A 13468-nucleotide genomic window follows, 5' to 3' on the forward strand; every position below is an offset into this window, starting at 1 on the left:
GGTGTGTATCTTCAGAGAAAGGCACACACCGTTCTCAGAGACGGGAGAACCAGTGAACAGGCTGGTTTCCACAGGGCAGCAACCCACTGGCCCTGCTACTTAAAAGCGTGGTCCTCAGACCAGTGCTGGCCTCACCGGGAGTGTCGCCCCATGCAGCCTGGAGACTGAGAACCTGCGCTCGACAAGATGCCTGGCGACTTGTGCACGCCCCCCGCCTAGGGCAGCAGCCTCGCCGGGAACTTGTGAGGAATGGAGCTCTCCCATGTCCCACAGATGAACCCTCTGAGCGCCCGGGTGTCGCCCACCTACCGTGTTCTAACAAGCAGCCTGGCTCAGGTGATTGATGCCCCTTCAAGCTTGAGCCGCAGGGTCACCTGGGTGCATCTTAAAAGTACCGGCACCTAAGAGCCATCCCTACGGTCTTGGCCTCTGACCGCATCCCACTGGGCCCGTACAGAGGCATCAAGCCCTTTGTGGAAGCTCCCAGGTGATCTCAAAGTGCGCCGGCGCTGAGAACCGCTATTCTAACTATGTTCTTCTAACTCCAGCTTGTTCCTGGGCTCACTCACAGCCCGACATGAGCACCAAACACTGCTCGGGACTCACACGTGTGCGGCAGGAGGGCTGGGATGTTTTCTCTGACAACTGTAAATGCCCATGAGGTTCCTGAGCTGACCTGGGGGTGGGGGACAGGAGCCTGGCTAGTAGCGCCTATGCTGTCGGCGACAGTGACATCAGCGGGAGCAGTCAGGCCCAGGCCTCCATCACTCCCAGGGCGCCAGCAGACATGGGGCGATGCCTGGGACAGCCACCCGAACCCAGCATCAGGGTGGCTCACGGGAAGCTGCTCTTCTGGGCAGAGGAAGCAGGTGGACAGTAACGCCTGACTCTCTCCAGCAATTTCTCCCCATTGCATGCAGGCCCAGAGAAGTGACTGCGCCGGGGACCCCTCCCAGCTCCCCTGGGCTCTGTGCCAGGATGTATACACCTTCACTTTACACTCATCACACTGGGCTGGAAGCCTGTGGAGCAAGTGGCCCCAATGGCCCCATCCTCAGGGCCAAGTCAGATAAACCTTTGTGGAAGCAGAGGGTGCAGGGCCAGCACTGAGGGCCGAAGCAGCTGTCGCTCTGGATCAGCCCTTCCCGTCAGCAACGCCCCACCTGAATGGGATGCAGCAGGCACCGAGCCCACCTGGGCCTCACGAGCTAGTCACACAGGGTTAAGGGGGCAGACAGCCCGGCTCGGCCCCTTCCTTTGGGCAAGGTCATCTGCACACCGAGTCCACAAGGGCCGCGACCTCAGAGACTGTGGGATGGGATGTACAAAGCGCTGCAGGGCCGGGCAGCTGGCCCTCACTGGGCCTGAGGGGAACAGTCCCAGGCTGGCCAACCCCAAGCCCGCAGGGCCCAGCCGTCTCCCAGAGCCTGTCTGCAGAGCCCTGAGGCAGCTGAGCGAGCAGGCTGTGAGGAAGCACTGGGGCTTGGCCCCAGGAGCTTCAGCTGCCAGGACGGGGTGCAGCGTGGAGCTGGGCTTGGAAACCCCTCCCTTGAGGGCACAGCTCGTCCAGGGTGACAGAGCAGGCGAGGCCGACCCCGAGTTCCCACCGCAGCCCACCCTCCAGCAGAAGCAGGTCTGCCATGGGCAGTGCCCAAGCAGGGCCCCAGGACACAGGAGCTTCTAGTCTGGCTGCGATTTCCTGAGAGGCCAAAAATTCTAGGGCTGACGGAGGGGCAAGGAACAGTCCCCACTGGAGGGGACACTCAGGGCAGACCCTGGTGATCAGCCAACCTTGAGTGAGCCGTTCTGGGAGACGAGGACGGGAGGCAGGCCCTCCAATCACTCCCTGCTGCCCAAACCTCACGCCTCGGCACCTTGGGCTCCGACTTGTCCATTTCCTCCCACTGCCCAACACCCCCTCATGCCTGCCCTGCTCTAACCACAGAGGACAAGGGCCTGCCCACACCCGTTCCCACGTTCAAACCCCGCACACTGTCAAGGCCCAGCTCCAAGGCCTGCGGGCCACCCACGTCTGCGGTGATGCCCCATGACGTGCCCTGTCTTGGGCTTCAGCATCTTCCTGGTCCTGCCTCACGAGCGGACACAGCCAGTGGCCTCCTAACTGGGGGAGGCTGATCCCCCCGAGACAAACAACCCTGACAGCAGGGGCACGGGCTGCTGCCCTGAACCCCAGGCCCCGAGCATCCAGCTTCACGGTAGCTCAAAGGGGAACGTGGCATCTGGCCTCCCACCTCTGCTAAACTCACATCCCCAAAGCAACCAGCATCCTGCCATTCCACTGGGCCTCACCTCACCTCAGTTGCCCTGCGGCTGGCCGGGCACCCACCTCCCCTCCAGCCAGCCCCTGCACACACAGCAGCTCCACAGCCCGGCCATACCTTGATGACCCGCAGAGGTTTGCTGGGGTTGTTTCTGTCCAGGTAATTGATGTAGCCGGACAGGGAGATGCTGAGGAGGTGGTCCTTCTGCCACAAGCAGCCCAGCTGCTGGTCCAGAACGTTGGAGCCCATGGTAAACGTGTTGACAACAGAGTTCACATTGATGTCCCAAATTTTAGACGTTTTGTCTCCGGAAGCAGAAAGCAAGTGGGTGCTATCGGGACTCCAGCTGACCTACTCAAACAAACGGTGGTCACGGGTCAAGCATTCCAGAGGGGGAAGAGACTCAGACAGCAGCGTGTCCACAGCCCCCATTTCTGAGAGGGAGGATGGCCCAGAAGGTGGTGGGACACACCAGGGCAAGGACAGGATGAGCATCCTGGCCACGGGCCTCTCCAGGCCACGTCACCGTGTCCCACGTGTCCCTGAAGGTCTCTGCCACTGCCCCTACTTCTAATCCCCCATCTCAAGCTTCCAACTTTAACATGTGTGTACAGATGACAATAAACGCAGACACGGCCCGACCACGACCACAGACCACGTTGTGAACATGGACCCATACTTACAGCATAAATGCCGCCGTCGTGAGCCTTGCTTCCTCCCAGGGCACACAATTTCTCCCCCGTCTTCCCGTCATAGATGTAGATCTTTCAGGAAACACAAACAGATACAGATCAGGCGTGCGTGTGTGGAGGCCCAGCATGCTGGCACGCTAAATGAGCTCCTCATTCCTGCTCCACCATCAAGAGGGAGGCATCAAGACTGTGGCTCTTACAACAATCTAAAGACAGATGAGTTTCGAGCTCCTTTAAAAGGAGAGAGATGAAGAGACGGGTCTACCATGCTTTGAGGACAGAGCCCCTTAACTGAGCTGCATCCCAGGAGGCGGAAGGAGGGAACTGTACATCGACACCAGCTTTACTAAGTCTGCCTGTTCTGAACCATCGCAGAGGACCAAGAGACGAACCCCTCCCTCCAGGACCCACAGCCCTTACCTGACCGTCGGCCCCGGCTGTGGCAAATCTGTTCCCATCAGGAGAGAACCGCACACAGTTGACGAAGCGGCTGTGGTCCTGCAGGAAGTGGGACAGTTATCCGGAGACAGGCAGTTCAGGAAAGCTCTCTATGCACCACGCGGTCCACAACCACCACGCGTGTGGATGCCGGTCCACGGAAGATTTTAGAGCTCAGCGTGAGTCCCAGCCCGCCCGCCGTGGCCGGGTGCATCTCTGCCTGGAAGGCCTCCCTCCGCTGTGACGTGCTCCCTGAGCTCCGTAGACAGTAACGCCCCCCACCCGCCCTCCAGCCCTGGAAGGGGGCTCAAGGCCGGAACCCTTAGGCTTATGAGGCCGGGACCGTGAGGCCTCATCCCCGAGTCCCCAGGGCCTGGCCCGGGCCCGACACACGGCAGGTGCTCAGCGGGCATTTGCTGAACAAACTGAGGTTTTCAAGAAATTAAACAGTGGTGATGACCTTTGTGGGAACAAGAGTCTGAGTGACTGAGGAGATGTGATCTCCAGGGGCGATTCTGTTACCTGAATAAGTAAATGAACTCATTCTTTCCTCAGTCAAGAAGGGTCTGCATCAGAGAATGATCCTCTGAAAACCCCACCAGCCACCCATGCAAAGCCTGGCTGCTCTCCCACCCCACCTGCAAGCACGCAAGAAGCGTTAGCCATCAACTCTCCTGAAGGTGCGTGGGGTGAACTGCCCCTGCAGCCATGGACGCCCAACCTGCAGGAAAAGCAATTCACCTCAAAGTGCATCACCTGCACCCATCAAGGTAAACCACCAACAATTTTAGAACAGGAGCTGCTGGGGTGGTAGGAACTGCACGTGTTTGACTGTGTAACGTTATGGGTTGACTTGTGTCCTGAAAAGGTAGGTTGACATCCCAGTACCCGTCAATGTGACCTTATTGGAAACAGGGTCTTTACAGGTGTACTCAAGGTGAGATGAGGGCCTTAGCGTGAGCCCTGATCCGACACCACTGGTGTCCCTATGGGAAGAGGGAGATTCGGACTCGGTGCAGGCACAGGGAGACCACGTGAAGAGGGAGGCAGAGCCTGGGTTATCCCCCCACAGCCAAGGCCTGTTTCGCCTTCTTGGTCTCTCGGGTACATCTATCCTGCTTCCGTGGCCGAGCTTTCCTGCTCTAGGGTTTGTGTTCTGAGCTGGAGGATGGCCATTTCCCAGGAGGCGCACAACGCAACAAAAGCAATGATCTTTCCAAACTGGGATCTCTCAGGCCCTCTGACTGTTCTTCCCCCATGACTGTCACTCACCCACCATCCTACCACCTCGAGGAGCCCTGGGGAGCCTCGGGCGGCCCTGGGGAGCCTCGGGCACTCTTCCTTCTACAGGAGACAGGAGCCTGGAGAGGCTGGGCTCTCAGAGCCCAGGTCTACGGTTTCTCGTCCAGAGCTCTCTACGCGAGCAAGCTGGCCCCGGGCCCTGGCCAGGAGGCAGGCAAGCCGGGCGGGGAGCCAGCTGCACAGCCAGGGCCCGCGGCCCTCTGTCCCTCGGGTGGTTCAGAGCCCGTGGCGGGAGGGCTGCTGAGACAAAGCCCCCAGGCCTCTCCCAATCCCCCCAGGACCACTCTGTGGGAAGGGGAGGATGGACAGGCAGACACAGCTCCTCCTGGAGGAGGTCAAAGGCAAAGCTCTTAAGTGACAAAACCTCCCACACAACTGCCCAAACGTCTGGTCCTCTTGTCCTGACCTCTACTGGCTAACCCGGCCCTGTTGCTCCGGGGGAGGAGGCTGGGGCCGGCTCCCTGGGACGGACGGAGCCCCGGCCAGACCCCCCGAGAACTGGGGTGCCGAGAGCTCCCCTGGGTGGAGCAGACCACGGGGCTGAAGGGGGGCTGCGGTGGGCGGTGTGAGGAACACGCCGTGAACCAGAGGGACCCTCGGCTACACTGCAGTTCCAACTCGTCAAACTCCAGGCACAGTGGTTCCCTGAGAGAACAGGACTGGCCCCCCCACCCACCCAGCTCAGGGGTCAGGGTGCCACAGCGGGGCAGCACAGACACCAGGCCAGAGCCACCCTGCTTACGCCACTGCCCCTGCTCCCCTGACCACCTGCCCCCCTCTGCGCCCCTGGTGCTACAGGGGACGTCACGCATGTGGACGTGTCTGTCGTCTGTCTCCCCGCCAGGGGCAGGGTGCCCTTCCCCAGGCCCAGAACAACACGGGCTCCTGGGGTTCAGACTGGACAGGGAAGACGCCCACCCTAGGGACCAGGCGCTGTGGCTTTAGAAAGTTCTCCCGGTCAGGTTTTCTTGCAACTTGAGCCAAGAGGCCAAATGAGCAGGAGACTGATGTCTGCTCCTGAAATAGCCCATTTAAAGGGAGGAACAGTGAACAGTCCATTAACCAAAAAAATGAGGGCTAAAAATAGCCCGGTCCACAGGGAGGGGAGGCCGGAGGACCAGGAAGGAACGGGCTTGGGGAAATATCATGGGGGGAGGTTCAGACGAGTGGGCTGGGCTCCTGGCCCCCATCCCTGCTAACCGTCCTGGAGGGGCAGCACCACTCCACGTGGCCACCTCCGGGGGTGGGGGCTGTCCCGCCCGGCCTCAGTCACAACCAAGCGGAGCTCTGGCTGGAACCTCCCCACCGTAATCACCCCCAACCCTGTTATCACCTGTCCCCCCGTCATTACCTCCCTCACCCTGTCATTACCCCTCCCCCTCAGCACTGAGAAACCCGAGATGGGAGCAATTAGCAATCATTAGGTAATGCACCCAAGTCCACGTCACTGACAGGGACGCAGCACCACCGGGCGCCACGGCGTGACCAGCCCGTCAGCTCAGGTGTCCCTGGGAGCCCTCCCGGCTCCAGCAGCCTCAGCTGTGCCCTGCAGCAGGACTCCTACCCTCACGCCGAAATGCCCTGTGCCCACCTGCCGCGCTCCCTCGTCACAGGCTTGTGGAGGGACAAGCAGTTCAGACGCCCGCTGCCTTACCGAGAGCAGCATGTGCCTCCACGGTCCGCACTCCAAAAGTGGGCGTCCACCCCGACCTGGAACGCTGCCTCGCCCTCCTTCAGGCCACCGCACCCTCCTAAACCGGGCTCCCTGTTCTCTCTGCGAGGTCCTCCCTTAAAGTGCCTGGAAGGGCAGCACCGCATCCCTCGCCCTGCCTTTCCCGTCACCCAGCACAGATCTGCCTGCCCAGTTACCACTTTCCCCTGGAGAAAGAGGACCTGATGAAGGGATGAAAGGCTCCTTCTAATCCTCTTTGGGCCACTGACCATCCACGGAGCTTTGCCGGGTCACTCCCTGCCATCGGCTAAGGAGTTCACCAGGAAGGAGACCGACCCTGCTGACCTCCCGGCACAACAACCACAGACGCACACACAGCTTTTTGAAAAGCCGGCACAGGGGCCGTGTGTGTGTGCGTGTGTGTGTGTGCGCGCGCGTGCGGGTGTGTTGGGGCCAGTGCAGGGCGGGCACCTGATACACACTTCAACTCAAACTTCCGTTTTCTGCCCTGTTGTAAGGACACAGGGAACAGGAAAAAAACAACCAGAAAACCCTGCATTTTAGAGCTCAAATTTTACTTGTCTAGGAAGGTGATACTTGTAATAACAGCAGAGACAGAGATTCCTAGAAGGAAGTGTAACTCCCCGTCAGGTAACGTGTGAGACACACAGGTGACAGGTTGTGCAGCCCACCCGCGCGGAGGAGGGAAGGCCAGGCGTCCCTTTCGCTGCAAGGTGCGGTTGGGTGACCTGTTCTCAGAGGCTTGGGCAGATGCGGCAGGTAGTTTCCAGTCCAGATCACACGGTCACAGACTGACAAGCAGGCCCAGGGCAAATAAGAGTCCTGACACTTGTTGCTCTGAGCAATCATTTCATCAGACACACGCTATCCCACGTACTGTGGACACAGCCCTCAGAGGCGCCCCCTCTAGGAGTGTCTGCGGTCACCTGGGCAGCCAACCTGCTCACCTGACAGAGGAAGACGCAGAGGCTGGAGAGGCATAGAAACTCGCCCCAGGCCACAGTGGGCCAGGTGCACAGACACACGGGTGAGCTAGAGACGCTTAGTGGGGCCTGTTACTACACATCCAGACGTGTCTATCACAGGAATGCACTCAGCAGGAAGAAGGCTCCACGGGAGAGGCAAGGTCCACCTGCCCACTTCTTTTCAGGCCACCCTTAGGGCCTCAAAGGGGAACCTAAACCCCTGCGCACAGGACACCAGAGGTGGACACCGTGCTGTCCATGGCCTCTGTCCCACAGCCGGTCCCCTGTGACCCTGGAGTCACTGCCCCAGGTGGACTGGGGCTAATTCCAGGGGAAAGCGTCTTCCACCTGGTGTTCCTACAGCCTCTCAGCCCGTTTCAGGTTCAGGTAAACAAGGACAGAGGACCAGGCGGGAACCAGGGCAGGCCGGCTAAAGCTGGGCCATGAATCAGCTTCGTCTTCACTCTCACTCTGCCACCATGAGAAGCTGGTTTAAGCTAACGAACTCATGAACAAGAAGGAAAAGCAACTGGACCCCTGCACTCAGGCCAGCAGGGAGGACGGGTGGCCTGACTTGCTCCACACGGCCGCCCCACGTGTCTGCAACACTGCTTTCCTTCCATGCGGGGCTGAGCCTCCTTGGAGTTGTTCTGGCCTGTACTGGAATTCGGAACACCACTTGTTCCTTTTTGAGGCAGCAATTTGAACTCAACCCCTCTGTGCTCCTAACATAATCACCCCTTACCCCATGGTCCTGAACAAGGTCAAGAGGAAGGTGGCAGGAGCTGGAACGGGATGGAAGGGCAGCCCTGCATGCTACAGCTTTACTCTGCGGCCGTTAGGGCCTAGGGCGGTTACATGGAAAAGTCACAGGCTGATCTCAAGTTGTCAGCGTCTTACAAGGCTTTTCAGGTGGGTGTGGGGATCCGAGTGTCCTCCTGTCCTTCCTGCTTGAGGCCAAATGAGCCTGTTAGTCCTTTCCAGCAGAAAGAAACCCAACAATTCCTGACGGACACTGAGACGTCCACCAGCATCTCTCCTGTCGTCCCCACAGCTCTGCGGGGCCACTGGAGGAGGGTCATCTTCACCCCGTTTCCCGGGGGCCCAGAGGCACGGCCAGCTGGAGGGCCGCAGAGCCACCATCTGCAGCACTGGGCTGCCACCCCATGTCCCCCATTCTTGGTCCACAGCCCCTTCTGATCTCTCACTAGGTCCTTACGCAGGAAGACCTGGGGACAAGCTGTGTGCCCACCCTGGAGACAGGTGCCTGCCAGGGCCACAGGGTGAGGGCAGCGCTCTCAAGTTAGAAAGGAAGGGCTTCCCCGGTGGCGCAGTGGTTGAGAGTCCGCCTGCCGATGCAGGGGACGTGGGTTCGTGCCCCGGTCCGGGAAGATCCCACATGCCGCGGAGCAGCTGGGCCCGTGAGCCATGGCCGCTAAGCCTGCGCGTCCGGAGCCTGTGCTCCGCAACGGGAGAGGCCACAACAGTGAGAGGCTCGCGTACCGCCAAAAAAAAAAAAAAAAGAAAAACTATGAAAGAAAGGAAAACGGAAAGAGGAAGAACCTTTGGACAAGTCCCCAAGTGAGCACACGGGAAAGCCTGGCAGGGTGGTGAGGGGCACAGATTCGGGACAACTCTGGACTCGAATCCTGGCTCCAGTCACCCGCCACCGAACCGCTCCGTGCAGGGTTTAACCCACATCTGCAAGGAAGAAATGAATCCTTCTGGGGGGGTGGGGACAGGGAAAGGAGCCCCGCCCATCCACAGCCCAGATTATGGCCACGTGAAGCCAAACAGAACAAGTGTGGCGGGCGTGGGGAGCAGGGCTACTTCACGGCCTCTCGCTGCCAAGGAAACCTCCCCTCCCTCCTCCCCTGGGCGCCGAGCAGGAAGCCCAAGTACTTGACTCAGCCTGACTCACCGGTGTCCCAGGGTACTTTATCCCACTAAAAACACATTGACCTTGAACCATGGCCTCCAATATAGTGCCACCACCTCCCCATGAGCAGCAGCCCCGGAGTCAGCCTCTGGGAGATGTGGGGTGTCAGGAGGGACTCCAGGCTGCCCGCCCTGCAGGGCGCAGAAGCCAGCCAGGCCCCACTCGGCGGCCCCGGGATGAATCCAACCCCATTTTACTACAAACAGGTAACCTGGAGAGCCCCTCTGCAACTGAGCCGAGACCTACCTGTGTCTGGACATGCTGCCCACGGCCCAAGTCTTGTCCCCAGGGACCACCCCTGGGGACCCACCGAGGACCATCACTGCCTTCCCGGCCACGCCCTGCCTTCTCTTTGGGCTTCACTGCATTGTCATCAAAGTTAACAGGACTCCTCAGCCAGCCAGTAACATTCGAGACACGTCCCCAGACCTCGGCCAACCCCAGCCCAGCCGCCTCCAGAGGAAAGAGCTGGCCGTAAGGCACCGCGCATCCTCCGCACTGCGGCTCAGCGCGGTCACTTCCACCTCCACCCCTGGTGCTGGCTGCCTTTCAAGTGTTTTCACAAGACAAACTGGGAGGGCAGGTTCAGAACCATGGCTGCCATGACACCGGCCTGAGGGCCATCCCCTGCCAGGCGCCCTTCCTCTGTGCTCCAGCCTCAGACCCCAGGTCAGGAAACAAGCATCGTGGGCCGCTCTGGGCCTGCGGGTCCTATGCACAGATCAAATCCATGGTTAAAATGCTCTCATGTCCATGTCTCCACGCCCATCTTGCAGATGGGAAAGGTGAGGCTTCGAGGGTTCAGGCACTTGCCTCAGTCAGGGAGCACGTACAGAGCTGGGACTGAGGCCCCGAGCCATTTATACCCAAAACCTGTGTCACTCCACTGGGGCGTTTAGAGCACATACCCACAGGCAAAGCACCTAACTCTGCTCACCCTGTGTCACTTTACAGGTGTGACCCTGCCCATATCATCTCTCCCGGGGAGGTGCAGGTGGGAACATAACCAGACATCCCTGGAAGCCCACCTCCTCTGCCACTCTGGTGGCCCAGTGGATCTCAAGCTGGTGCAACTAGAGGGCAGGCTGCCGCTGGGCCTGGGCTCCCCTTTCTAACAAGGCACCTCCGGGCCAGGATGTTCGCCTGGTCTCACAGCATCAGAGTTGTGCTTACCCCCACCCAGAAATACACCCATCATCCCAGGGCGACCCCCGCCCCATCCTGGCATTAATGCTGGGCGCCCGTGACCTTCTGCCATCAGCTTCTAACAGGTCTAGACTCCACTGGCTTCACATACAAACCATAAAGTTCACCGGAAAACCACCCTCCGGAGAAGCCCACTCACGCCAATTGTGAACTTGAACTTGAATGGTGGCCCCTCAAAGAATGCAGCGCAGTTGTCGTCGCTGCCGGTCACCAGGCGGTATGGCCGGCTCTGCTTGATGTCCACGCTGTTGATGACTTTGTTGTGTCCCGTGATCTCGCCCACAGAAGAGCCACTGTCCCACAGGAAGACGGCTCCGAACCTTTACCCAGGAGGGGAGTCACAGGAGAGAACAGTCAGTCCTGGGAAGGTCACCACGGGCAGTTGTGTCCCCAGCAGTCAGAGGGCAGTGGTGCTGGCAGGGCAGCCCTGCTCACAACTGTGCTTCATACACGCTCCCCAAAAGAGCCAACATTGACGGCACCCAGGATTTGTCTGAAGGATAGGAGAACAAGCAGAAGCAGTCCCAAGTGCCTCTGGGAAGGGACTGCACGTCTGTGTCTTATGGCCCAGACCCAAGGAGCCTCCCACATGAAGGTGCCTTAAAAGCACCTGCCAGGGAACAACTCGAGGCTTCATCAGTTTCGCAGCAGTTTTAATAAGGGGTGGGGGGCGGGGGAGTGGATGGGGGGGGTTGGGGTTGGGCTGGGGACCAGGAAACACATTGGTTACCATCCCCTGCTAGAACAGAGATGCTGCCTTGCCGTCAGCCAGCAGTCTACAGTCAACGAAAATGTATTGTTTGGGTTACCATTTGTGACCAACAGGAATGACCTGAAGAAAAGCTATGGAAGAATGAACACCTATCAGAACACACATTACGAGGAGCCTCTAGGAAAGGGAAACAAAGATATGTGTCTGACAAGTACAAGTGATTGAGGGCGGCAGAGGTGCCGGGGAGGGAACCCTGACTGCACTCGGAATAAGACACCTGGGTTGCGGTACTGACCCTGCTGGTCACTGGCTCCGTGAGTGCAGCAGCCCCCCCGGGGCCGCCCACCCAGCGTCCTGTCGCCCCTTCTCCCTCCTCAGTAAGGTGGCCATGGGCTGTGCCCAACTAGGGAACACATCCGGCCTCACTCTCGGCAGGTATGGTCGTGGCGTTGCTGCTGGGAGGGACCCGATAACACTCTTAGGAGCTGCATCGCTTTCACCTGCTCCCTTTCCTGCTTCCTGCTGCCTGGATCGTGGGCAGGACAGCTGGGGTTCTGGGAGGTGAAGGGCCAAGGACATCAGATCAGAGAAGGTGCCTGGGCCCGGAGACAAACCCTGGGGGTCCCCGTGGTTACGTGTGGTTTTCCCTTGTGTGTTGCCGAAGTCCACCCTGAAGGAAGCCCAGCACCCACAGGACTCAGCACACACCAGTCCAAGCTGCACCGACGTCAACGCACCCCTCCCACCGGGGGCGTGCGGGAAAGAAAGCAAAGCAAGGGACACAGGCAGGAGGGGTCGAGGCCAGACTCACTTCTCCCTTCCTTCCCCGACCACTGCGATCCTCTTACTGTCTTCCGTCCAAGCAATGTCCTTGATCTTCCCAGCGAAAGGCTGATACTCATACTTCAAGAGGTGCTCCTTCTGCGTGGTATCCCAGACCCTCAGCTTCCCAGATACATCTGCGGACACAACAGGGCGGCGAGAGCCACGTTCACCACTGTGCCGGGGCCACGTGGGCACAAGGCATGGCCACCCAGCACCACCCAGGGTTTTGGAGCTGGCCGGGTGTAGCTGGGAGAAGGCGTGTGTGTTCATCAGATAAACAACACCCAGCCACCGTCAATCAGAGCCTGCTGCCTCCATGAGGACCAACAGGGGGTCTCTGCATTTCTCCAGGCATCACAGGGGTCTCAAGCCCCGCATGGGTGTCAGGAAGCCCAGGGACGCACGGTGGCAACCCCCCCTCCTCCCCGCCGCCCAGGAAGCAGCTTGGGATATGACTGTGTATCCCTTTCCTTGGAGGGTTCCCTAACTGGCATACGGGCCCCGGGACACTCAGGAACTAAAGATCTTCATTTGTAAAACATGACAGTACTAGTGACACTGCATCTCCCGTGCAGGGGCTGCAGTCACCAGTACAAACGAGGGCACTGCTGTGTGTGCAGCTGGGCAGCCTGGGGCATGCTGGGCCCCGCACGGAGGCCCCACCTGGGTCTGCAGGCCCCATTCCCCTCCCAGCTCCTTCCCCGCCTCGGGCAATCGGCAGCCCCTACTCGGTAGAGCAAGGCACCATCCCACCACTCATGGCTGACCCATGAGTGAGACCCTCTTGTGAGACACGCAGGTGGCTGCTGGAAGGAGTCTCGCTACAGGCAGAACTTGACGCCAGGCCTGTTCTCACTGCAGCATTTGCAGCAGATCGGTGATAAAGTAACACCCCCTTCTCTCCCCACCACCATCCCATCACCAAGTTCCCAGCACCAACCCCGACACATCCCCTTCTCAACTGAGCACTGACTTCCCAAATAAGGAGGAAAAGTGGAGCATTTTAAACTAACTCTTCAGGCTAAGACCTCAGCCCCACGTAGGTCTGGGCCAATTCCCCCCAGCATGTAAGCTCGAGTTGTATCCAGGACCCCTGGCCACTTTAGCACTGAACTCAAGGTCTACAGACTGTTCCAGTGGGAACAGCTTTCAACTTCTGTTCGGGTCCAGTTGAGGGTGGGCGTCGGCTGCAGACATGGCCCTTGCCCCACACGGCTCTGTAGGCCTAAACCACCACCTACAACTGCATCCACAAGAGGGGGGATAACATGCCACCAGAGGGCTGCTGTGACGATAAAATGAGTCAACACGTATAAAGCCTTAGACTAGCCCCCAGGACACCGCAGACGCTTGTAACGAGTTACAGTTAGTTCTAACTGTCAGTGAATTAACTAAGGCTCTGCAGAAGCCACTG

The 13468-nt window shown here is 59.4% G+C and overlaps 1 protein-coding gene across 1 annotated transcript in view; it reads right to left on the reverse strand.

The window, feature by feature from the left end:
- Positions 1 to 13468, reverse strand: part of WDR1 (WD repeat domain 1) — a 40339-nt gene that overhangs the window by 12604 nt on the left and 14267 nt on the right. Inside the window, exons 4-8 of the mRNA XM_082838013.1 lie at positions 12041 to 12188; positions 10657 to 10837; positions 3395 to 3472; positions 2966 to 3046; positions 2400 to 2633 (exon numbers count right to left, since the gene is read on the reverse strand). Of these exons, the coding sequence (XP_082694139.1) occupies positions 2400 to 2633; positions 2966 to 3046; positions 3395 to 3472; positions 10657 to 10837; positions 12041 to 12188 (722 nt within the window). The remainder of the gene's footprint in view (positions 1 to 2399; positions 2634 to 2965; positions 3047 to 3394; positions 3473 to 10656; positions 10838 to 12040; positions 12189 to 13468) is intronic.

Source organism: Leucopleurus acutus (assembly GCF_964270905.1).
Source record: "Leucopleurus acutus genome assembly, chromosome: 4".
NCBI classification, from domain to species: domain Eukaryota; kingdom Metazoa; phylum Chordata; class Mammalia; order Artiodactyla; family Delphinidae; genus Leucopleurus; species Leucopleurus acutus.